General features: G+C 42.5%; 1 protein-coding gene across 1 annotated transcript; it reads right to left on the bottom strand.

Moving 5' to 3' along the window:
* LOC105074571 (adhesion G protein-coupled receptor E2) lies at positions 1 to 25,443 on the bottom strand. Its single transcript, XM_074350002.1, has 17 exons — positions 25,314 to 25,443; positions 20,647 to 20,706; positions 16,556 to 16,708; positions 14,544 to 14,597; positions 10,507 to 10,767; positions 9,486 to 9,532; positions 9,290 to 9,367; positions 8,687 to 8,864; positions 6,931 to 7,038; positions 6,550 to 6,746; positions 6,184 to 6,363; positions 3,341 to 3,538; positions 2,825 to 3,060; positions 1,893 to 1,959; positions 1,387 to 1,478; positions 230 to 398; positions 1 to 147 (listed from the first exon to the last, which is right to left on the bottom strand). Exons 1-17 carry the CDS (start codon positions 25,441 to 25,443, stop codon positions 1 to 3), a joined length of 2,355 nt encoding a protein of 784 aa, XP_074206103.1.
* Between the last annotated feature and the right edge of the window lie 1,412 nt (positions 25,444 to 26,855).

Raw genomic sequence — 26,855 nt, 5'->3', positions numbered from 1 at the left:
TTAGCAAAATGCTCTGGGAGCGATGCATGATCTTACCACACTGTGTTTAGAGGGATCAGACATGGTCTTGCTGGAGAGTGTGTACACCTCAGACTCATCTTTGGTTTTCTTGATCCCTTTGAACAACTTCCTGTATTCCTCTCGGACCTGTAGAGGCAAATGCTCTGGGTCAGATCAGTGGGAGGAGTGAGGATGGGAAGAGTCCTGAGTGGGAGTCAGACCGTGGTACCTGCTGGCTGAGGAGGCAGTACACCAGGAAGATGGAGACCCCCTGTAGGCTGTTGAGGATGGTGAAGAGGTAGGCCATGACGTGGGCAGCTGGTCCCACCTGCAGGATTCCCAGACACCATGTGCAGCCCAAGATGAAGAGCTGAGCTGTTGCTTTAAATGTCAGCATCCTGGGCAGGAGGAGAAATGAGGCTTGTGATGTACCCCAAGCAATGCAATCAAGGCCATTTCTTCTCTACTCTGTGGATGCCTCTGACTGAGTTGTGGCCACTCTGACCTTTATGGTCATTGGTTTTCTAAAAGAAATGCTGTTTAGTTCCAGGATGGCATTTTGAATTGGACTCCACTTGGTAGTGACGCTTCATAATGTGGGTTTTAGTACTATTATGATGTTGTATGAATATCCCCAATTTCAACCAACTGACATTACTGAGATATTCTGTGCACCTGATTGTGTGCCTGGCCTGCCCATTAAAAATAACAGAGGAAGATTTCTGTCTTCCCAGACCTTACAGTCTTGGGGAAAGACAAAAACCAAATGGTTAATTATTATATTTGTGAAGTGTGAGGTTCCTCTGCCCCTGTCCCCCCTATCTTTTTCCCTTCCATGAACTGACCCAGAGCATGCCTTGCCCAGAATAGAAACAATTCATTCTCTGAAAAGTTGAAGAAGGCAAAGGACATCCCTTGCCTCTTAGAAGATGTGGTATATGGGTAAAAAACTTGATTTCACCAGGAGGAAGAGTGGGTAAGAATAGAGGAAGGTGCATAGGCAAAATTGTGGGCATGAAAGTGCATGCTGAGCTCTGGGTCAGTTATGTAATTTCCTCAGTGGTTTACAAAGATGTAAATGTTCTCAGGACCTCTCTCATAGGGCCACAGAAGTAATCCTTCAAAAACAAAAATCAGAACAAAGTCATTTCTTTCTGTAGCTGAGGTAGTTTCGTTCTTGGGTTGTGGACAAATGGAATGTTTTTGACGTGGGTGTCAGTAGCAAATCACAGCATCCGAGCTGCCTCCTAAGGTGGGTGGCTGCATATCTCTCCTCAAGTCCCCTCAGAATCTCTGTGAAAGGATAACAGGAGCCTGGAACTGTATGGCCTTGCTCCGGGACCACACTTTGTGTCTGGGGCAACCTGTATCTCTGATCCATCTCACCTAGTGTTCTGGAGAGTGGACACATCACTGTTGAGTGAGGAGAGCTTCTTTTTCACAATCCAGAAGGTTACCAGGAAGATAGCTAGATTAATCTGCAGAAACACCAGAAGGCATATTGAATACATCCACATCAGCTAAACCCTCCTCTTGGCTCACACAACACCTCATCCACCAACTAGGTAGGAAGGTTTTGTATTTCACAACAGTCATAGAAAATCTGACCAAACACCCAGTAACTCAGGGACATTCTTGTTCTGTAACCAGGGTGACCTACTTGTCCCAGTTTGCATTGGAATTTCCATGTTTTAACATTGAAAGGCCTATATCTCAGGACCCCCCACCCCAATCCTGGTTTTAAAACAGAAATTCTTGCATCCTGGGAGCCCCCTTATTCCTGAGCAAACTAGAATAACTGATCACCCTGCCCATAACCCTCCTTATACCCCTGCTCTTTGGTTGACACTTAGCTTGCCGGGAAGAATGCTCTGATGCTATCTGTTACTCACAGAGAAGATGGTGCAGACGGGGCCAAGAAAGCTCCATATAAATCCTTTGTCTGTCTGGAGCCAGCATCTGAGAGAAATGGAAGGAGATCCAAGAATATATTGGCCTTTGAGGATAAAGATAAATAAACATATCCCTCATCCCCAAAGTTTTCTTTCTTCTCCTTTATTATTGTTATTATTATTATTGCTTTTTTTGATAAGAATACTTCACATAAGATCTACCATCTCAGCAAATTTTAAGTATACAATACAACATTATTAGTTATAGGCACTATGCTCTGTACTAGATCTCCTGGTCTTATTTATCTTGCATAATTGGAAGTTAATTAAAGCAATGAATATGATATTAATAGAATGAATATGGTATTAATATAAATTTACTCATACATGAGATACTATTAATAGTAAGTATTACAGTCATTTATATATAATATTTAAAGTAATTAACTGTAAAGGATCAAAAACAATCACCTCATTAATTTAATCATATATTAATTAAAAAAATTTGGGGTGGGATGTGGAGGTAATTAGGTTTATTTATTTAATGGAGGTACTGGGGATTGAATCTAGAACCTTGTGCATGCTAGGCATGCACTCTACCACTGAGCTACACCCTCCCTCCCTATATATTAATTTGTAATTATTAATGTATCATTAAGAGAGATTAGTGTATGATTATTAATAAAATGTCTAATTAACATTACATAAACATATACTTGTTAATATAATACATAATTAACATTTAAAACAAATCTTAAAGACTGAAAAGCAGTTGCATCAATGAATACAGTCATGAACCAGAAATGTGTCTTGGCAGTGGTTACTGAGTTTTTCTCTGCCTATCATATTCTGGTGAAGTTAAAGGGTTACATGGGTTCTGTAATACCATGGTCATGCTGGAGAAGATAAGGACAATGAAAATTTGCTTTTACCGGGTGGGTGTTCCGTAAAGATTTGGCCTGGATGCTGCAGAAATGGCCACAATCACAGCCGGGACTCCGTAGCCCACAGGGAACATCAACCACTTCATGAACCTGTTCACACCGGAGTAGTTGACCACCGTCAGGTTGCGTGCAGTGAGGAAGAGGTGCAGGCCCTCCAGCAGCATCCAGGTGAAGGCGGCCAGGTAGAGGTAGTGTAAGGCACCGGCTACGATGGCGCACAGCACCTGGGGAAGGAGGGAGGTGTCACCAGGCGGGGCTGTCAGGGTGGGGCACAGCCCCGGGACCTCTCCTATACTTTGCCACTGGGGAAAACGCTGGTGTATATGAAGGAGTTAAGAGAGGGTTTGTCTTCTAGTTGTGTTGGTCAATGTGAAATTGGCTACTTACTCATCTAACCCTACCTAGGACCCAGGGCCATCTTATTAAAGTGTCCAAAGCAGCATGGCTTCATGAACTCACATCCCCTGGGGCAGGGCAGGGGGCCTTTTGAGAAAGTATTAGTACCTTGGGCTGGGTTTGGTCTATGGCTGTGAGGAAGAGCAGGTGGGCCAGGAAGAGGCAGATCGAGAGCTGCAGGTGGAGCGAGGTGCTGGTGTTCCGGATGGCTTTGCACAGCAGGAAGGTGAGGGCCACCAGGAGGAGGCACAGCAGAGAGAGGCCCAGCCCCACGTAGGTGATCACAGCCAGCGCAGGATCCTCCTCCTGGGACCCAGCAAAGAGGAGACCACAGTCACACTTTCCTGCTCTGGAGTAATGACCCTTCCACCATTTTAATTCTTACTTTTTGGTGTAGAAAATTCAGAAATGAAGGAATAAGGTAAATTTGTGATGTTTATGGATAACTTTCTCCAGGTTGTGAGTGTTAGAATTTTATGGGATCTGAATGATTAATTCAGATTGGAAGAATTGGAGGCTAAGGAGAGTCCTTAGTCAAGATCAAGCCCTAGAATTCATCGGGGCTTATTTTCCTTTAAACTTTTGGGAATGACTAAGCTTATGTGTTACCATGAGAGGTTCACATAGGCATGAATCTCCACTTGAGCACCATCCTCCACCCCCATCATGTGATGCTGCAGACAGAGTCTGTATGTGGAGACTCAATATCCAGCTATCAACTCCCCAGCACGGACTCCACTCACCTCATCCCTGCATACCTGTTCCTGGTTGGTCACTATCTTTTCAGATTGAGAACTGGACCCTTGGTTAAAGGAAGAAAACTACTATACTTTGACAATGGTGGTAGCTTTAAATTCATATTTCCCTGCCTCTTTTTGCAAATAATCTTAAATATATGGAGAAAAAAATACCCACCAATTCTATTTCAATGTAACCAGCAGGGACAGAGGGTAGGAGGGAGAGAGCGAAATGCAAACAATAAAGTAAATGGAGGTAAAAATATTCAAAGTAGGTGCACCTGAAGAAAGAGCAATTGGGTATCATTAGCACTTTTTTTCATTTTTGCAACATGTCTGTCAGTTTGATTTTGTTTAGGAATGAAATGTTAAAAATAAATAACAAGCCCTCCAGATGACTTTGATGCATTGTAAATTTTGAGAATTTTTGATTTCATGAATAAAATATATAAAGAGCTCCTCGAAATCCATAAGAAGTATATCAACAAGCCAATAGACATATACACCAAGGATGTGAACAAATTGTTCCCAGGGATGGAAATACTCATGACTCCTAAATAAAGATGTTCCATTCTGCTAAAGACAAAAAAAGACATAAAATTTTTCTAGATACTATATTTACCTCTCAGATGGGTAAACATCCAAAAATTTAACAGTAACCTTGTGGTGAGGGTGTGGGGAATCACACACCTTTACATAATACCTGTGGCAGTGTTCACAGGTGTGACCACACGATGTTGAAACACGGAAATATCTACAAAAACGCAATTATGAATTTGAACCAATCTCCATCCTAACTGCATATTCAAACATGAGAATAATGAGGTAAATGTAAACAGTCTCAACATGATTTGTAACAGCAAATAATCTAACAAAAATGCCCACTATGAGAGGCCTTGGTATGTAATTTATAGCACATTCACACAATGAAATTAAATGTGGCCAAAAAAATAATGGAGCTCTTCTTTGTAGACTGGAAGAGAATACTCTCTTAAGTGTGTGAAAAAAGGAGAACCAATGAAGAAGTACATGCATTATTTTTATATAGATATAAAATGTCTGTAGAAATGTGCAGGAGAAACTAACAACTTTGAGTGTTGAAGCAAAAGGAACTGGGTGTCTGCAATTAGGAGTATGATGGAGCTCCTGTTTCCTCTCCTGTTCTGCTGGAATTTAAAACTCAAATATTTTAACTTTTCAATAAATGTAAAACAGTATGTAAATAAAAGTATGACTATTGTGATATCTAGTGACATGGCTGGAGGAAGCATGGACTTGGAATGTTCTGCAAGCTCTGAGGTCTCCTAAGAGTTCTGACCATTGTACTATGATCCTTTTCATGCTTACTTTCATGTGAGTGCTACTTTTATTTCAGTAAATTCCGCATTATTAAAGGCCATCGGAGATTTTTTGGTTTTGGTGAACCAGGGAAAGTAAGCACCTCACCTAAGCAGGGGAAGAGACAAAGATAGCTCCTGACTCATCTGTACTCATTGGCTTCCCTGGTCCCCTCTGACTTCCACCATCACTAAATCTTCCCTGCTGCAGCCCCTGTGGTAAGCAGAATTCTCATTGACAACCATATCCCCATCCTGTGGGGTACACATAACGACTTCCAAGTTTAAAGTCAAATGCCAATTTAAATGCTGCTGTGAAGGGATTTTGCAGATGGAATTCACGTCCCGCATTAACTGAGTTTAAGAAAGTTTATCCTGGGTGGGCCTGACTTAATCAGGCAAGCTTTTAAAAGATTTGGGATTTTCTTGGAAAACAGTATCAAAGTTTGAGAGAGTTTTGATGTGAGGGAGTTTCTCCTGCTGGTCTCCAGGTAAGAACAATGACACACCATGAGACAGCCCAGGAGAGGCCCACGTGAAAAGAATGCAGGCGGCCATAGGAGTTGAGCCTTGTCCCATGCTGCCTGGTAGCAAGAAAAAGAGACCTCAGACCTACCACCACAAGGAACTGAATTCTGCCAGAAATCAGGGAGCTTAGAGGAGATTCCCCAAGCCCCAGAAGAGAATACAGTCCTGGCTGACATAATGATTTCAGCCTTGTAAGACCCCGAGCAGACATCCCAGCTATGCCATGTCATATTGCCGACCTGCAGGAACTGCAAGACAATAAATCTGTGGTTTTTTCCCAGGTGTTACAGGTGTGAAGATTAGTTACACGGCAGTAGACACTAAAGGCAGCCCCTTTGACGGCTCTCACCTGCACTTCGTAGTGGGCCATGAGGACGGCAAAGGTGCTGAGGTGGGTGCATTGGCAGGTGGTGCTGTTGTCTCTGGTGCCCACCGTCCTGCAGCCTTTGGTGGCCCAATGACCATTTCCATTCTGGCCATGCTCCCAGGAGGCACAGAACACTTCCTGCCTTGGCCCAGGGATCACTGACTATAGGAACAGGAAGTAGGTGTGAGCTGGTAGATCTGATGCTCAGAAATGCTGACCCAAGCTGGCTTGTGTGCAAGGGCTTTCTGGGATAGATGATGCACCCATGGGGAGCTACCCCGAACCCCAACACTGTGAGCAGTACTCAGTCCTCCCTGATACCCACAGCTCCACCTCTCCAGGACTCACATGTTGGAAGACAAAGGTGACTGGGGAGCTGAGGTTCTGGGTATTATTGTTGCTGATAAAGGCGGAGATGACATCTGACAACAGGATGGAGGGGAGTTCCTGCAGCAAACCCTTGTGTGTCTCATCCAGGGCCAGGGGGACTTCTTCCAGCAACTTTCCCATCCCTGGTGTGGAGACAAGGCCCACCACAACAGGGCCTGCAGGACAAGGACAAGGTTGACATCTTGGGTGCCAACATGATCCCTTCTTTAGATGAACTCTTTCCTGTGGCCCCACCACACCCCTCAGCTCCCTTTAAACTTTAATTTTCTATTTGTCACATTTTGGGCGTCTTTTCCTACTATGAGGCCTCAGTGACCTTTTCCCTGCCTGAGCCATTACCTGAGTCATTAGATTCATGCACTGTATCCCAGGTCAGCATCATCTTTATCTGATTCTGAATCAAGGTGATATTCCTGTTTCCTTCCTCCAACACCTCCAGGGACAGCTCTAAGAGTTGTGGGGGTTATATAAGGGAGTTAGATTAATAACTGTACCTGCAGAGCTTGACATAATATATTATTTATATATATGAAAATAAATGTATTTTTATATTATGTAATATGTATAAATATATAAATACCTTACATATTTCATAATATATAATATACAAATAATGATATTATTTGTTATAAGTAAAAACATCTGGTACAGATAATAATGGTATACATACATATCATTTGAATTTACAAAGGATTATAATAGAGCATTATGAGCAATAATACAACATGTTAGGCAACTTAGATGAAATGGGGAAATTCTGAGAGACACACAAAATACCAAAAGTGACTTAAGAATATAGAAAATCAGAACAATATGGTAACAGGTAAGTAGATTATTTCAGTATCAAAAAACTTCCCAAAATGAAAAGCAGAGAACAGATGGCTTCTCTGGAGAATTCTCCCAGCCATTTATGGAAGAATTAGCACTAAGTCTTGGTAAACGCCTCCACAGAATAGGAGAGAAAGGAACACCACATAAATAATTCTATGAGGATATCACTATCCTAAAAACAAAACAAGATAAAGACATCACAAGATAGAAAACCTATAGACCAATATCTATTATGAACATAGATATGCAAATATTCAACAAAATATTAGGAAAAACTTTATCTAAGGAATTTCAAGACTTACACATTGAAAACTACAAAAGATTGTTGAAATTAAAAACCCTAAATAAATCATGAGACATCCCATGTTCATGGATTGGAAGACTTAATATTGTTAAAATGGCAATAGTTCCTAAAGTGATCTACAGATTCCGTGTAGTCCAAATCAATATTCTGGCATGATTTAATTATTTTTTTTCCCAGAAATGGAAAGCTAATCCTAATATTCACAGGGAATTACAAGTGGCCCAGATACCCAAACCAATTTTGAAAATGAAATACAAATATGGAGGAGATATAATTTCTGATTTCCAAACTTACTACCAATCTACAGTATTAAAACAGCATGGTACTGGCATAAGAATAGACATTGAGACAAATAAGATAGAATTGAGTCCAGAAGTAAATCAATACATCCATGGTCAATTGATTTTCAACAGGGGTGTCAAGATCCTTCAATAGGGAAGATATAATCTTTTCAATTGATGGTGGTGGAACATCTGGCTATCCACAAGCAAAAGAAGGAATTCAGCACCCTACCTCACACAGGTTTTATTTATAATAAGAACTTTTAAGATTACATTCATAGTAACTTAAAATATGCACTACAGTATTACTGACTATATTTGCCATGTTGTACATTACATCTCCATGACTTATTTATTTTATAACTGGAAGTTTGTACCTTTGAACCCCTTTCATCATTCCCTGGACTTTCGTCCTGGTTTCTGGTAACCACCAATCTGTTCTCTGTATCGAAGAGTTTGGTGTTCGTTTTCTTTTAATTCCACATACAAGTGAGATAATATGGTATTTGTTTTTGTCTGACTACTTCACGTAGCATAATTCATTTTTAAAAAACTTTTATTTTTACTTATTAGAGTAACAGGATACACAAGCCTGATCACTTGACTCCAGTGAGGTTGGGAGAAGAAAGAACTCAGAAGGGGAAGAGAAAAAGCCTGCAGGGAAGTCCCAGGTACTTACCTGTGCCTGAAGATGAACTGAAGTTCAATGACCCATTGTGCAGGGCCTTACTCAGCCCTCTTAGTACATCCTCCAAGCCAAAGAGCAGGTTAGAGGCCACAAAATGCTGCTCTGATCGGGGCAGGGTTCTCAGGTCTCCAGGGGTCTCCAGCATGTCATCCACCTCCTGTATGAGGTCCTGGGAGGATGAGGACACAGACCCAGTAGCCCATGCACTTGAGAGGCTGCATGAGAGGTTACCCACTCAATCGGAGAGAATAGAGCCAAGGGACTATTTGGGTGATAAAGGTGGTAACAGATGGGATTCCCTGAGTGGTTTTTGCCCCTGGAATCCAGCCACTCAGAGGTCAACCCTGTTCATCAATGTCAAGGATGACATAAACTTAATATCCAGGAACAACAAGAGGAAATGTTAGTAGGTGCACGTGGCTGTCTAACAGTGAATACAAATTCCTGATTGTCCGCTCTTCCTCCACACCCTGAGAGAGGCGGGTCCTTGGAGCAGTGCGCCATTGTGTTGGGAGTCTGTCTTCTCCCAGACTAAATCTTCCCTGGGCTTCTATGGGATGCCTCTACCTTGCCTCCCCTGGGTCCTGCCCTTACCTGAATAGTGTTCTGAACTGAGGATGACTTGAAATTTTCACTCAGAACCTTGACTCTGTTAAAGAAGCTGGAGAGTGTCTGGGGAGAAGGAGATGAGGGGGTCAGAGAGCTTCATGCAAGTGTGGAGGACCCTGGGGGCAATGAATGGGCTTCACAGAGGGATTTCTTGCCTCCTGATTTCTGCTGGGCCACTCACCTTGCTTTTGATTCCAAGCGGTGCCATCCAGGTGGGGAAGGAGATCGCTGCAGTGAACAAGATAGTAGTTCATTAGATATGAGCGCACGTGTGTGTGTGTGTGTGTGTGTGTGTGTGTGTGCGCGTGTGTGTGTATGGGCAGGGTCTGGGGTCAGGTCAAGTCTTCTACTTTTTCAGATTGTCTTTGTTTTATTCAGGGATCCTTCTTTGACTTAAAAGCTTTTGAAGGCCTCACAGTTTCCTCCCTGGTGTGTGGATGTCTTTTCTTATTCACGTGGAGTGAATAAGAAGATAAGGATTAAGGAATAAGTTACCTTATTCCTATCGGTGAATATGGCCTAGATGCTCTCTTGTCCAAATGTGCATGGAATCAGCCCAGATCCTACCTGTCTGCCAGCCTGGATGCACTCAGTCTCCCTGGGCAGCTCCCAGGCAGGCTGGTGATATCTTACTACCTGTGTCCCATCCTGAGCATTTGGAGGAAGGCCATAGTGGGCCATCTTGGAAGCTGAGTGCAGGGCAAATTCTGCATTTCCTGGCCAGGATTCATCTTTGCTCCCAGTAATGGCCGTAGTCCTAACTCTATAGGGTAGCTGCACACTGGCTAGATTCTACTTGGAATCCTGACGACCCTGTCAAGGTAGTGCTCTCCATTCCTACTAAGTCTGACACATCAGAGTCGATGAAAATGGACTAAGATGAACCTGAGCCAGATTCTCTAGGGATGAAGCTCCAGGGCATGGGCAGGAATGATGCTGGACAGACCAGGACCACCCAGACCATGGCACCAGGTCAAGGAGGACAGTGGGGGCTGCTGTCCGTCCAGGCAGCCTTGCGTGTCTTTTTTTGATCCCCAGGAAGGCATCCCCTGTACTGGCAGGAAGTGGTGAAAATCCAAATGTAAGGAAAGCCAATGGTGGGTGAGGCCAGGCTGGCTGGAGAGGAGAGCAGGGACTGATGGGTGAGGGGTGGCAGGCATTTCTATAATCTGGCCTCTTGCACTCCTACCAGGGATACTGACCTGTGGTCCCCCACCAGTGGTGCTTAGTCTTCATCTTCTGTCCCCCAGAGGTCTGGGTCCCCATGGGGCCTGGGCTGACCTCCTTGGGCAAAGGTTGGTCCTTGTGCAGTGGGTCCTGGAGACCGTCTCTGTTGCTATCTGGTCCAGACGTGAGCCTCGTCCATTTACCCAAATCTCCAAGTGTGGATGTTGGGGGTCCTATGTCATCCTGCTCAGACCCAACACAACATCCTCCAGATGAGCTGCTGTTAAGCTTGAGAACTGAAATTATTGAATAGATCAAGGTGGAGCCTCATGCAGGGTAATAGGGTGAGCAGCTGAGAAGTGGATTAGGGTGTTAGTGCTGTTGGCAGTCACAGGGTTCTCTTGGGAAGGTGGGCTTGCCCTAGAATCTCCTCACTCCTGCATTTCTGGACAGGGTCCCCAGATCCATCATGGTCTGTGAGGTGTGAGAGTGACCCTGGGGATTCTGAATCCACGTGGGATCCAGTAGGGGAAGGTCTCATCCTGACAGTCAGTGATAATGGGGAAGAAGATGTCTGTTGCCCTGGAACACAATTTGCTGTGAGTCCCGAAAAGATCTTGAATGGCATCCTTCTCTTGTATTTTATGAAAATAAGATGCTAGGTAGGCAGAGGGGGTATTTTGAACTTCCAGAAGTGGCCCCACTATGGGGGGGTTCAGGGGATATTTTCTGGCATCTTATTTCTCCTTGTTCTATGAATATGAGAGGAAAGATGCCCATGAGCCAGATCCCCATTGAGGAACTCAGGGACCGCAAAGTGAGGGCTGGACGTTGTTTGCTAAAAACAACAGTTTAATCAGAATGATGGTCACAAGAATGAATCAATATGAAGGGACAGAATGTTTGACTGTGAACATTCCAAACAGGGGACCAATGACTTTAGTTCCTGAAGGACTCAGGGCATCATGATGAGTAAGGGCAGGCGACTGGTCTCCCCTAGATCAGCGTTCTCTGCACCTCTGAATTTCCCTTTTAAAGCCACACACCCAGGTATGGGTGTCAGTACCAGGGACTGAATGGAAAGGGAGGGATGCACACCTGAGGGGTTCATGTTCAGGCCCCACCTGGGCATTGGGACTTCCTTCTCTCTACTCAGATGGTGGCAATAGCTAGAGACCTGTCTTAAAGGTTGACGGCATAAGGTGGAGTTGAATTGGGGGTAGTTGGAAATGAGTGCCAGGACGGGAAGACAGGAGGATGGGAAATTCTCCAACCTGACAAGTGTGCTCCCAGGAAGGACCTGGGATCCAGTTCCATTAGCAACAGGATCTCCTCTCTACATTCAACAGTTTCCAAATCTCCATGAGACACACACATGCGAATGCACAAAGCAACCTCTAGGAATACCTCTAAGGTCATGGATGGGCTGGGCATTAATCACAGCGTCTTTATTTTCCCTGATAAAGTTTAATCTTCCCTTATATTACATAACACATGGGTACTTAGGAATCAAAATGTAGAAAAAGGAAAGAAAATCACTGATGAGTCTACTATGGAGACTTCAGGAAGTTTGTAGGGATATTTTTTTCTCCTTATTTCAAACATATTGGTAGTGGTTTCCTTTATTAACCATAAATATGCATCTAAGACTATTATGAGTAGATGAAGAGTATTTCTTGGTATAAAACCCTTATAATTTCATTTCCTACCACTTTCAACTTGCGGTAATTCACATAACATAAAATTTACCATATTAAACATTTTAGAGTAATGTAATTTCCATTTATGATCTTATATTGTTGTAGAACAAAACAGCCTTTCGTTTTAGACTTGGATCTAGGTCCCACTATCTACTACCTTATAATTGTGTGACTTTGGGTTAGTGACTCAATCTCTTTGTGTCCAATGATGATCATTTAAAAAAATGATGCTACCCTATACTATAAAAGTCCTGGAAGAAAATAGAGAGTAAGCTCCTTGACATTGGACTTCACAATGATTTCCCAGATTTGGCTCCAAAAGCAAAGGCAAAAAATAAAAAACAAATGGGACTACATCAAACTAAAAAGCTTCTGCACAGGAACAGAAACAATCAACAAAATGAAAAGGCAACCTACAATTTTGGAGAAGAGGTTGGAAATTACATATCTTATAAATGGTCAACAATGAATATATAAGAACTGATACAGCTCAATAGTGGAAAACACAAATAGTTTGATTAAAAAATGTTTAGAGGATCTGTATAGACATTTTTCTAAAGTAGGCATACAAATGCCCAGCAGACACATGAAAAGATGCTCAACACCACAAATCATCAGAGAAATGCAAATCAAAGCCACAATGAGATATCACCTCACATCTGTTAGAATTGCTGCCATCAAAAAAAACAAGATCTAACAAGTGCTGGCGAAGATGTGCAGAAAAGGGAACTCTTGTGCACAGCTGGTGGAAACGTAAATTGGTTTAGCCACTATGGAAAACAGCATGGAGGTTCCTTAAAATGTGGAAAATAGAACTATCATGTGATCCAGCAATTGCATTTCTAGTTATTTATTTGAAGAAAACAAAAACATTAGTCAAAAAGATACATGTACTCCATGTTCACTGCAGCATTATTTATGGTAGCCAAGATATGGAAACAACCCAAGTGTCCATTGATAACTGAACAGATGATGAAAAAATGGTATATGGATATACTGAAGTATTACTCAGCCAAGAAAGAGAAGCAAATCCTGCCATTTTGCAATAATATAAATGGACCTTGAGGGCATTATGCTAAGTGAAGTAAGTCAGAAACATAAGAGAAATAGTGTATTATCTTATTCGTATGTGGAAGCTAAAAAATAAATAGAACTCAGAGATTCAGAGAACAGACAGGTGGTTGCCAGAGGTGGGGGTTTTGGGGTGTGGCTGAAATGAGTGAAGTGGAAAATAAAAGCAGTGCTAGTTCTGCTTGCCTCCTGGGTCTGCTGTGAGGGGCGAGGTGAGAAACCATGATGGTGAGTGGGCAGAAGTTCACTGTGGGTGCAAGCTAGTAAGAGAGCCTGAGTTTCCAAGCCCTGGGTGTTTCTTTCCTCCTTTGCTTTCAATATTTCCTCCCATTCTTTGTGCCATGCAAATAGTAATAGTGATAATAATAATAATAATAATAATAATAATAATAATAATAATAATAATAATAATAATAATAATAATAATAATAATAATAATGCAGTAAAAATTATAATAGCTTTCATTTGTTGGCAATTTGCTTTGTACTAGTCTTTACTTGTTCTTTACACAGGAAAATTTAAAATCTAACACCACCCACGTAGGGTAGATACAACGATTGTCCATAATTTACAGATAAGCAGAATGAGGCAAAGAGAGGACAAATAGTTTCCTAAATAACAGAGAGCCAGGCCATTGTAGAGCTCGGCTTTGAACCCAGGTAGTTCAGCTCCACTGCGTAAGCTCTCAACACTTCCCGCTGATCATGAAAGCCTGATTGTTCACTTTCCTTATACTTCCCTGCACTGTAACCGCTCTCTTAACCTTGACAAAATGCTTCTGTGCTGCTTGCATAGTTGATGCTCTGGATGCCCCACAATCTCCCTCCCAAATTCTGTATGCACTTCCAACACCCAAAGCCTCTGTACTAACACAACTCTCCACGGGGCTGGTGAAGATTGACCCAGAGGAAGAACTGAATCCCGGAGTGGGAGAAGGGTGTTGGCACTGACACATTTGGAATTTGTAGGAGGACCCTACCTGGCACAGACTGCTGGGACTGAGGCTGGGGGGACACAGATCACTTCAGAAGGCCCAAGGAAGGGAGGAGGCTCGCTGCCAGACAAGGTTTCAAAAGTAGAGGAGGGGAAGGAAGGAAGGGATGGCTGCCATTTGAAGAGGAGAACAAAAATCCTGGACATTTAAGAAGGAAGAAACTATCTCTTAATCCTCAGAGGACTGCCTCTGAGCCCACTTGCAGAATAAGCCTCCTTCCCCATGCCCCATTGCTGGTGAGAGGACTCAGACCCCAGTATACACTCCCCAGCTTATGTCGCGAATGGGGTTGGCTGGATAGACTCACCTCTGGTTCTCTGATCTTCAGATCCCAATGTCAACAGCAGCAGAACCAAGAGTTCTGGGGAAGAAACACAGAGATGATGAGAGAAGATTCCAACTCCAGTTTCAACCCCGTTCCCATGGCCATTGCCTCCTTAGTATGTGGCTCCATCCCTGCTGCCCACTGATTTCCTGAAGCATCACCAAGGCTCCTGCACTTTACTTGGAGTGGGGGGCTCAGCCTTTCCCATCCATCTCCCTGAGGAGTCAGCTTCTGACAGGCATAGCCCTCCTGGAACCTCTGCTGCTGTAAGTACAGGGACAATATACACAGACAGCTGATGACAGGGAAATATCTTAGAAACTCTAACCTCTCCCAATGGAGGGGAAAAATCTTGAAGGAGAAAGTCTTCATATTGTTGTGCCCTTGCCCATGTACAGGTTCTTTGTTCTCTGGCAGAAGCAGAAATGTGCTTTGAGTAGGCCCTGTTGTCTCCTTGCTGGTGAGTGTCTTTTGTTCTTCATGTGGACTTCCTATGGGTGAATGTGGTGGCCTAGATGCTCTGCTGTCCAGCTGTGGATGGAAGTGACCTGAGTCCCCCCAGTCTATCAGCCTCTGAGCTGCTCCTGCGGGCAGCTCCCATGAGGGTGTGGACATCACAGCCACCTGTGTCCCAGCCTGAGGATTTGGACAAAGGCTGTGGTGTGGCTTCCTGGGAACCAAGTGCAGAAAATATGCTCCATTTCTTGAGCAAGATCCCTCTTTGTTCCCAGCCTTTGTCCTGACTCCCCCAGGGTGGCTGCTTACTGCCTGAGGTCTCCTTGGGATCTTGGTGACCCTGGTGGAACAGCGGTCTCCCATCCACGTTAACTTTGAGACTCCAGCTCCACGGAGCTGGATCAAGACCCATTCCTGAGCCAGGCCCTTCAAGGGGCTTGTAGGAAGGGATTAGGAGAATGAAGATGATGCTAGTCAGGCCAGGGACACCTGGACAGTGGGGGCCAGACTGGGGTGGACAGTGGGGTCTGTTTCCAGACATTTAGCCTTGGGGCAGTGTGGGTGCCTTTTCTGATCCATAGGAAGGCATCCTCTGGACTGGCAGGAAGTAGTGAGAATCAACATCTGAGCAAGGCCAGCCCTGAATGTGGGCTGGGTGGCTGAAGAGGGGAACAGGTGCTCATGGGCAAGGAATACAGATATTTGTGTCTTCTTGGCCCTTGGCCTCCCATATAGACCTGTGGACCCTGAGGAGTGGGGCTTAGCTTCCATTTTCTGTCCCTAAATGGTCTGGGTCAACATCATGCCTTGGCAGACCACCTCAGTAGAATTTTGGGATGGTGAAATGTCCCCAGTGATACCTTCTCTTTCCATCTGATCCAGATGGGAGCCTTTTCCATTCACTGGGCTTTCTGAGTGTGCATGGCATGGTCCATGTCAACCTGCCCATCCAAACATAGCATCCTCCTGAGTCCTTGTCACTCGAATTACCCACAGACCTATGAATTGAAACTCCTGGGCAGAATCAGGATGAAGCCTTGCTCTGGGAAATAGATGAAGGCTGAGTGGCAAAAGAATCGGGTTAGGATGCCAGGAGCCATCTCCTCCAGATGTAGTTGTTGGTCAGGTACAAGACCCACTGGGGAAGACGAGTCCACCCTTGAATCTCCCCTCACCCACACTTCTGGATGGGGTTCCTGGGTCCATCATAGCCAGGGTGCTCTGAGGTGGCTCTTGGAATGGCCAATCCCATGTGGGCTTAATTAAGGGAACGTCTTATCCTGACAGCCAGTGATAAACAGGAGGACGGATATTGAGAGCATATTTGAATAGCATCCCTCTTTTACAAAAATATGGTGCCAGGTGGCAAGTGGGATGATCCAAAATTGCAGAAGTGGCGCTCTGTGGAGGGTTCTGAGCCTTGGTGTTGGCGAAGGGATGGGACACCAGGTAGGTGTCCAGGATGGCCCTTTGATGCCTAGAGAAAGTGACCCTAAACCTCATCGATGAGAAGATGGAATACTTGGGGTGCTCCTTACCTTGACACTTGTTCTTGCTCTCATTCCTGAACAACGCTGCCTCAGAAACAATCTTGTAACCTGGGTTGCACATGCAGTAGCTGCCTTTCGTGTTCAGACAATCTGCATATAATCCACAGGACGCTGTCATGTGTGAATCACATGCCTTGATGTCTGGAACATAACAGGATACAGAGTCACTCCCGAAGGTGTGAGTTCCCACAAGGCAGAGAGACACTGGCCTGCATCCTGACCCTGACATAAGGAAAGGACAGGACTCAGCTACTGGGTGGCACTCCAGAGACTGGTCTTGGCAGGAGCCAGCTACTCTAGAAAGTCTGCTGACTGTTCTGCTCATTTCTGCTCTCTGGTTGGGTCTGAAGCCACCTAGATTCAGACACTCTGCTGTGCCTGATGGGCTGAAAGGAGGTCTGCATCCCCTCTGCAGGCTATTTGAGCTAGACAGAGGCACTGAATCAGTTTAAGACCCTCCCTTGTGGTGCTGTTTGCATCACTTGGGACCTGAGGGTGAGCTCCATTCAAGCTACCCTTGATACTGAGGAAATGAAGGGAGTCACGGCTGGGCGACTGTCTAGGGTAACACTCATCGGTCACAACTGAGGATAGAGCCAGGTGGTCAGGCTCCTGCCATTGTTGGCTTCCACACCCCCTGATCCCTTTACTCAGAGTAGCTCAAGTATATCCTGCAGTCCTCAGCAGGCACTCCACCAGCTCCCAATGCCAGGCCTTTTCAAGACGCCTCAGGATGTGTTTGGGAGAGTCTTGCTACCTGCACTCCTGGAGGAATCCCATTTTATCAGAGCCTGTCATGGAAGTGAAATGAGAAAGCAGGACAAAACTGCTCACAGCCAAGTCACAGGGGGTATTTTCTGGCATTTTATCTCTCCCTGTTCTCTGTGCATAGGAGGAAAGATGCCCAAGAGCCAGGGCTCCTTTGAGTAGTGCAGGGAACCACAGAGCAGGAGCTGGACACCACTGACTAAGAATAACAACAACATAGTAAGAATCAGGGATGTAAAGTGAGTCAAAATACAGGAGAGTTTGTCCTTTGTACGTTCCAATCAAGGAATCAAAGACTTTTCTAGCTTGAAAGGACCCCCAAGGCCATGATGAGTCAGGGTAGGCAACTGGTCTCCCCCAGATAAGAGCTTCTTCTCTGATCTCAAGGATGTCCCTCTGAGGCCCCAAGCCCAAGTTGACAGTGTCAGAACCAGGACATGAGTCCAAGAAGGAGGGACACACATCTGAAGGATTCAGGTTCATCCCCAACCTGGGCAATGGGACTTCCTCCTTTTTTCTCAGATGATGGCAATGTCTGGAGCCCTGTCCACAAGGATGATGGAAGGGAGTGGAGTTGAGTAGGGGACAGTTGGGAGTGAGGTGTGTGGAATGGGAGGACAGGAAGTTTGGAAATTCCTCACCTAACAAGTGCCCTCCCCAAAAGGAGCTTGGATCCAGTTACACTAACAGTAGGATCTCTTCTCCATGTTCACCCTGTCTGCAAATCTCCATGAGACACACAAGTGCAAATGTGCACAGGAAACTTTAGGATACCTCTAGGGTCATGGAAGGGCTGGACACTAATAAAACATCTATTTTTCTCTGATAAAATTTACTTTCCCCAATATTAAATAACACATGGATGCTTAGGAAACAAAGAAAATGTAAAAAATGAAAACAAAGAAAATCACCAATATGCCTACTGCTTAGACTACTGGACAATTTTAGGGGTATTTTTTGCCCATCTTTTCTGTGTATTGAGTATTTTCTTTTATTACTAATAAATATTTATCTAAGACTATTATGAGTAGATGAAGAGCATTTCTTGATATTAAAACACTATAATTTCCTTCCCTGATTTAAAAATTGTAGTAAAATGCACATAAAATTTTCTGTCTTAGTCATTTAAGTATTACAGTTTCATTTTATGATTCTATTGTGCTGAAGATTAAAAACTCCTTAGTTTTAGATCTGGATTTGGTTCTTCCACCTTATTAACTGTGTGGCTTTGGACCAGTCACTCAATCTCTTTGAGCCCAAATTTGATAATTTAGAAAACGATGCTACCCTGAAATCATAAAATTCATAAAAGAAAACACAGAGTGTAAGCTCATTGCTGTCAGTCTTGGCAATGATTTTTTGGATTTGACTCCAAAAGCAAACGCAACAAAAGTAAAAATAGACTAATGGGACTAGGAAACCATCAACAAGATGAAAAGGCAACCTACAGTTTGGAGAAAATATTTTCAAGTACATATCTTATAAGAGGTTAACATCAAAAATATGTAAAAACTCATACAACTCTATAGCAAAAGACCAAATAATGCATTTAAAAAGGTGTAGAAGATCTCAATGGACATTTTCCCAAAGAAGATATCCAGGTGGCCCAAGAGGTACATGAAAAGGTACTCAACGTCATTAATCATGAGGGAAGTGCGAATCAAAACCACTGTGAGATATTCCCTCACACTTGTTAGAATGGCGATCGTCAAAAAGATAAATAATAAGTGATGGGGAGGATGTGGTGAAAAGGAACCGTTGGTCACTATAGTGGGAAGGTAAATTGGAAACTATAGAGGTTCCTTAAGAAATTGAAAACAAATCTATAATATGACCAGGTATTCATTCAATGGAAATGAAATCACTGTCTTGAAGAGATATCTACACCCTCAGGTTAACTACAACATTATTTACAATAGCCAAGACATGGAAGCAACCTAAGTGTCCGTTGACAAATGAATGGAGAATGAAAAAGGGATATATGTACACAATGGAATATTACTTAGTCATAAAAGAAGAAGATCCTGCCATTTGTGACAACATGGGTGGACCTTGAAGGTATTATGCTAAGTATAATAAGATAGACAGAAAAAGGGAAATACTATGTGATCTTACTTATACATGGAATTTTTAAAACCTGAACTCATAGATACAGAGAGCAGATCACTGGTCGCCAGACATGAGAGATTGGGGGTTGGCAAATAGGTGAAGGTGGGGGAAAAAAGCAGTGGTCCCTCTGCATGCCCCATGGGTCTGCTGTGAGGATGACGCAGGAAACGAGTTATGAGCAAGGCAGGATTCCTGGCCAGCTTGAGCTGGTAGTAGAGTCTGAGCTTCCAGACCCTGGCCCTGGAGGTTTATTTCTTCTTGTGTCTTTCATTATTTCTCCCTTTTATTTGTGCTATGAAAATAATAATAATGGTGGTAATCATAGTAATAATAAAAATAATTACAGCAATAACAATAATAATAGCTTCTGTTTGTTGCCAGTCTGCTCTGTACTAGTCTTTACCTTTTTTCCCCCATATAAGTAAATACTAAATGTCACCCTAAATATAGGGGGTAGATATGATGATTATCCCCACTCTACAGATGAGCAAAATGAAGCAAAGAGAGAAAAAATGATTTCCTAAATGTCAGAGAGCCAGTCAGTTGTAGAGCTAGACTTTGAATCCAGGTAGCCTGGCTCTACGATGTTAAACTCTAGCTGCTAATGACAAAAACTGGACTGCCCACTTCCCTCGTATGTCCCTGCACTGCCACCTCTCTCTTATTCTTGACAAAATGCTTCTGTGCTGCTCCCAGGGCTGAGAGCTCTGGATGCTGCATAGTCACCCCCAAATCTCTGTGTGTGTTTCCAACACCCCAAACCTCTATGACATCACAACTCTCCAAGAGTTGGCGAATTTTCCCCAGATGAAGAATTGAATCCCAGGATGCAGTGACAAGCAGTGGCACATACACATGGAGGGTTCAGTGGGCACCAGTGAGCACAGGCTGTGGGGAAGAAGCAGGGGGGATGGAGACATAGTCAGAAGGCTCAGGGACTGGATGAAACCAGCTGCTTTCTGGGTGTCCAAGAGCAGAGGAGAGGAGGGAAGAGAGAGATGGCTGCCCCTGGAAGATGAAGTGTCAGAAAACTCCGGTCAATTTGGAGGTGGAAGCAGCAGGTTCTCTTATCCCCAGAGGACCATCTCTGAGACTTCTGTGCTGAACGAGACTATTTTGCCACCATTGTTGGTGAGAGGACCGAGACCCCAGCTTGCACTTCCCAAATTATATCACTAATGGGATTGGACGGGCAGACTCACATCCAGTGCTCAGGGATGAAGATCCTAATGGCAAAAACAGCAGCATCAAGAGTCCTGGGCCTGAAAAAATGGACAGATAACAAAGAGGACAGATTTAGCTCCAAATCTAATGTCTCCATGGCCAGTGCTTCCCGGGGAGGTGACCCTGACCATTCAGCCTACCACTCTCCAGCAGCATCCTCTAGGCTCTTGTATGTTACTCAGAATCAAGGACTTGGTCTGTCTCCTTTATCTCATGGGACTCCCCGAGGAATTAGTCATTAACAGACACAGTCCTTATGGAGCCTCAGGTGCTGCACATAAGGGAACACTATATACAGACAGCTGATGACAGGGACACATCTTAGGAACTCCAGCCTCTCCCCGTGGAGGGGATGCATATTAAGAGAAAAAGTTTTCAGATTGGTGTGCTTTGCCCATCCTTAGGTTCTTACATCTCTGGCAATGGCGGAAATCTTCTTTGAGGATTTCTTTCTAGGATCACCCCTCCTGCTTAAGGTACATGTTTCAGGGCATACAAGAAGAGCATGGGTATTGGAGTCTGACAGCCCAAAGTCTGAGCCCCAGCTCCCAGTGATGTCAGCAGGGCATGGAGCCCTGGAAACAAAAGACTGGGAGTTGCGGACAGGTGGGGTGTGAGAACTAAGGCCCCTGCAGGTAGAGCCGCCATCCCTTGGTCAAGTGGCCTCTCCAGGTACAGCATCCACGGCTTCTGTGGTTCCTTCCAAATGAGCTCCTGGCCCTCCTATAGTGCACTGAGGGCATAGCCTTTCCCCTTGATCCTGAGAAATGGGTCACTGAACAAGCTATGTGGTATGAAAACCACTATGGGTGCAAAAGAATGAGATCCCCCCCATAGGCAACAACTGGACCACTTAGAGTCTGTCATCCTATCCATGTGAGCCAGTGTTATTTACAATAGCCAAGATACTGAAACAAACTAAACGTCCGTGGCATTCTGTGAGCAGAATTCCCTTCTCCTCAAAAGGGAATTCCACATATAAGTGAGATATACATATATTTCACCTTAGTGGTCTGTTTCTCTAGGGAAACTGGGTACAGGAGGTAAAATGAGAACTCTCTGTGAAGTCCTCATGTTTCGCTAGGTATAAATTTCACCAGCTTTCTCCTTTGAAAGTTAATATAAACAAGTAATATTCTTAAAATTTTATCCCGTTGTCCCTTATAGAAATAGTGGGAAAATAAGCCAGATACTAAGCAAGAGGTGAGAATATTCTCAAGTCACCCAGAGGGTCCAGGATAGCTTCACCTGTCTATCACCATTGTTATAATTCTACCCACCTGGCAGCAGCCTTAGGTATGCGTTTCCCATGGTGCAGAGACCAGCAAGGTCAGCCGTGGAAGATGTCTGATCTTGGTGTATGTGTGCTGAAAAGCCCTCCTCTTTTAAGTATAACGTGTGCCCTGAAGGAACTGACTTAGGAAACCACTGGTCTGGGTTCTTTTTCTCCCTAAAATTCCCTATGATTAACTTCTCAGAAACTGCTGTTCCATTTTTTACGTATTTGCATAGCATTACTAATTTTTGTGTTGAAAGCCTCCTCTTTGAGGATGGTTTTAAAATCTTTTTCATATGAAGATATGATAATGTGTATTAAAAGATCTCCTGAACATGAACACTCTGTCATTTTGCCTGAAATGGAAACATTAGGTCAAAGTGAATAAAAATATCTATTTATAGTCATTTTTAAAATTGAGGTAAAATTGACCTATAACATATCAGTTTCAGCTGTATAACTTCATTATTTGATATTTGTATGTATTGTAAAATGATCACCTTAAGGATTCTAGTTAACATCTGTCACCATATATAGTCACAAATTTTTTCTTAGGATGAAAACTTTTAACATCTATTCTGTTAGCAACTTTCAAACGTGCAATACAGTCTTATTAACTATAGTTGCCATGCTGTATAATCTATCCTCGTGAGTTATTTATTTTGTAACTGGAAGTTTGTTCCTTCTGACTCCCTTCATCCATTTCATCCACTCCCCTCCCCCTTCCATCTCTGGCAGCCATCAGTTTTCTGTATCTATGACCTTGTTGTTGTTGTGGTGGTTTTTTAAGACTCCACATATTAGTGAGATTATACAGTATTTGTCTTTCTCTATCATCTTTTTTTTTTCACTTAGCCTAATATCCTTAAGGTCCCTCCATGCTGTTGCAAATAGCAAGATTTCATTGTTTTTCTTTTCTTTCCTCTCCTTTAAAGGGGGAACTGGGGATGGAAGCCAGGACCTTGTGCATGCCAAGCATGTGCTCTTCTACTGAGCTATGTACCCCACCCCATTGTTTTTCATGGCTGAATAATATTCCCTTGTATATATATACTATATTTTTTCATCCATTCATTTGTCTGTTTAGCTTGTTTCAACATCTTGGCTATTGTAAATAACACTGCAATAAGCACGGGGGTGGATATATCTTTTTGCATGAGTGTTTTCATTTTCTTCAGATAAGTACCCTGAAGTGGAATTGTTGGATTTTGTGGTAGCCCTATTTTTAACTATTTGAGGATCCTCCAACTTTTATTTTTAAGTTTTTTATTTTGAAATAAATACAAATTTACAGATATTTGCAAAAATAGTCTCAAGACTTTCTATATACCTTTACCCATTTTCCTGCAAAGGTTACATTTTATGTAATGATAGTCAAATATTTGAACCAAAAAAATAGACATTTGTACAATGTGTGTGTATAGTTCCATGTCATTTTATCACATGTGTAGATTCCTATAACTGTCACTGCAATCAAGATTCATAAATATTTCATCACCTTAAAGTTCTTTTTCATGTTACCGCATCCCTAAACCCTGGCAGGTCAAAAATTAAGAAGCTTTAATTCTTTGACAACATTCAAAAACATTTTAGATTCATTTAATGATAAAGGAAAACATTCCTGACATGTTTTAAATGATGAGAAAAACTCCACAAAATTTCCAAAATTCCTTGTGGTAGAGTTAGGATGATTTTCCTTGTTTACATTTATTTTTCACTTTTTGGGGGGGGGGAGTAATTAGGTTGGTTTGTCTGTTTGCTTGCTTGCTTGTTTGTTTGTTTTAATGGAGGTACTGGGGATTGAACCCAGAACTTGTGCATGCCAATCATGCACTCTATCACTGAGCTATACCCTCCCTGTCATCTTTGTTTTTTTGTGTCCATATGTATTAGTTTGCTAGGTCTTCCATAGCAATATAGCATAAACTGGGTGACTTAACAACAGAAATTCATTTTGTCAGTTTTGGAGGCTGGATATCCAACATCAAGGAGATGGCAGGATTGATTTCTGTAAATGGCCACCTTCCTGCTGTGTCCTCACATGACCTTTCCTTTGGAGGCAGGGGAGAGAGAGGGAGAGAGAGAGAGGGTCAATGTCATTGGTGTCTCTTCCTCTTCTTCTAAGGACACCAATCCTATCAATTAGGGCTTCAATCTAATGACTTCATATAACTTAATTACTCCTAAAAGACCCTCTCCAGTCACATGAAGGGTGGTTACACATTCAGCATATGAATTTTGGGGGGATGTAATTAATCATAACACCACCTGTTTAATATTTAGGAAAAAGTAAATTTCACTTAAAAAAAGATGTCTTGAATTCACCTTAATTCCTGAAGGATATTATTTCTGAATATAAAATTCTGGGATGACAGTTCTTTTCTTTCAACACTTGAAAATATTGTGCTACATTCCTCTAGAACCCATGGTTTCTAATTTAAAAATTAGGTGACATTCAAATAATTTTTCCCTTATGGAAGAAAGTATCACTCTTACTGTTTCAAGACTTTTCTTTGTCTTTTATTTTCAAAAGTTGATTGCGATATATCTTGGCTTGGATTTCTTTGAGTTTATCCTATTTGGAATTTCCTCAGCTGTTTGAATCTCTATGTTTTTGTCTTTTGGAAAATTTAAATAATTTTTAGTCATTTTTTTCTTTGAATGATTTCTCAGTTTCATGTTATTTATGTTCCTCTGGAATTCAGTGATGGAAATACTAGGTTTTGTTATTGTCCCATAGGTCCCTGATATTCTGTTGGTTTTTTGGAAGTCTATTTTCTCTCTGTTGTTCAGATTTAGTAAACTATCTTGTTCTGTTTTCTAGTTCACTGTTTTTCCCCCTCTCTCTTGTCCTCTTTCTGCCATTCAACCCACCCAGTAGAGTTTTCATGTAAGTTTGTCTTTTTTAGACCTAATATTTCCATTTAGGTCTTTGTTATGTCATGTTTCTTTGTCAAGGTTTTTAAAAATTCTTTGCTGAGACTTTCTAGTTTTAAATTTGTCTCAGAAAAGTTTGTTAGTAATTGTTCATTGGAATATTTTTTTATGACGGCTGCTTTCAAATATATTCCAGATAATTCTAACATCTGTGTCATGTTGAGTGGCAATTTTCCTGGTTCTTGATATAACAATGATTTTTGATTGTATCCTAGATATTTAAGGTATTGTATTTTGAAACTCTGGATTTTATGAAAGTTTTTCATTCTGGCAGGCTCCTTTGGCATCATGCTAGGGGAGAGGAAGTGTGCTGCAATCTTGTTGCTGGCAAGTGAAATTGGAAATCCAGGTTTCCCACTTGGGCTCCATGGACCCTCCAGTGGGAGAGGGATACCTTGCTACTGCTGGGTGGTGTTGGAAGTTCTCACTCACCGTGAGACTTCTGCTTACACTGCCCTGAGATGAGGTTGTAAAGAAGCCTTTTTGGTGCTTCCCAGATGGTGGAGAGGGTTTTACTGCTGAGTGTGATAAAAGCCCAAGTTTCTTCTCTGTTAGAGCCCATTACACCTGAGCAAGAGTAGAGGTCTGGGCTTCCCACTTGACCTTTGCTGATGAAGATAAAGGTGTGGCCAGTTTCTCTCTGTGGTGTTTGGTTGGATTAGGGCAGTTACTGTTGAAATATTTTCTGTTTTGCTAGGCTAAGCAGTCTCTTTTCTGGTCTTTTGGATAGGAAGAGCAGGGTTTTCTAGGGAACTTTTGTGTGTGTGTGTGTGTGTGTGTGTGTGTGTGTGTGTGTGTGTCTGTACCCACTGGTGTTTCTCATTGCAGCCTCTTCATTCCAAGCCTGGGATCTATGAGGCACAGAACTCACCATTTTGTAGCTCCCTGGGCCCCAAGGTCCCTGTCCTATCTTTCTTTTCTCCACCTTCTAGTGTCTTATGTCTGTCTTATATGTAAGATGTTTATATGATTTTTAGCTGTAGTTATGTTGTAACATAAAGTATTTCATACTCTTCAGTTTATTCTCAACTTGTCCTTTAGTCAATAATATTTCCTAGGGAGTTTTTCCACATCATTGTATATAGATCCACATCTTTCTTTTTGGCTGCTGCTGCATATATCTAGGTTACACGATATGAAGAAGTTATATTTTGCCATTGCCCATTTTCATGCACATTTAGATGGTCTCCTGTTTCTCATTGCTACAATAATGCTGTAGTGAATGTCTTAAGAAATACCATAGGGAGGGCCTTTGTGATTTACCCTAGAATAGGTATCAGGTGGCTCAAATACTGGGTTAGAGGGCATATAGATGTTACCGTGTAATAATTCTGCTACTGTTCTATTTGATGGGACTGTATCTTATTAACCAAGTGCTGTAGGAGAGCATTAACTTAGAACATGCAATAATCAACACCACTACTAGAACACTTAAATTTTTCATTTTTAACGTGAAAAATTTTGTTGACTTGTGGCTTAACTGATTTCTATGCTCTAGCTGATCATTTACCTCATTTAGAAGGAAATAGAAGAAGAAAGGCACAGGAACTTTAAAAAGTCAGGAAGTTATGTTCATTAGTTATCTTTGGACAGGGAAAAGATCGAAGACTATGAGCCAGTTTCTCTGAAAGGGGTATAGGTTTTTTCCACAAAAGAATACCAAGGCCAGTCTAGATGGTTTGTAAAATATCTTTCAACTTTACAATTCAAAGATTGTATAAGCTTAGCACATAAGCATTAGGAGACTTAGGGATCTCAGATGTCTTAGAATCCTGAAATTTTGCATTATCGAATGTTTTCGTTTCTCCCCAATTTCATGAGTAAACAATTATCTTAATGTCATATGAATTTGCATTTCTCGCATTATTCCTTGGTTGAAATTTTCATACGTTTTTGTATTTTTATGGTGCTGTCTATGAATTGTGTACTCATATCTTTTGCACAATCTATTTTATTCATTGTATTTACTTATTG

This window comes from Camelus bactrianus, chromosome 22, assembly GCF_048773025.1.
Source record: "Camelus bactrianus isolate YW-2024 breed Bactrian camel chromosome 22, ASM4877302v1, whole genome shotgun sequence".
NCBI lineage: Eukaryota > Metazoa > Chordata > Mammalia > Artiodactyla > Camelidae > Camelus > Camelus bactrianus.
The sequence above is the reverse complement of the archived record's forward strand: the minus strand, read 5'-3'. Positions and strand labels throughout refer to the sequence as shown.

Coding starts and splice junctions, on each gene's coding strand:
- LOC105074571 (XM_074350002.1), bottom strand. CDS start 25,443: ATGGGCTCTAACAGAGAAGAAACTTGGGCTTTTATCACACTCAGCAGT. Junction 20,707..25,313: donor GTGTAAGCAGAAGTCTCACG/GTGAGTGAGAAC, acceptor CCATTTTTTCAG/GCCCAGGACTCTTGATGCTG. Junction 1,479..1,892: donor CCGTCTGCACCATCTTCTCT/GTGAGTAACAGA, acceptor GTGTTTCTGCAG/ATTAATCTAGCTATCTTCCT.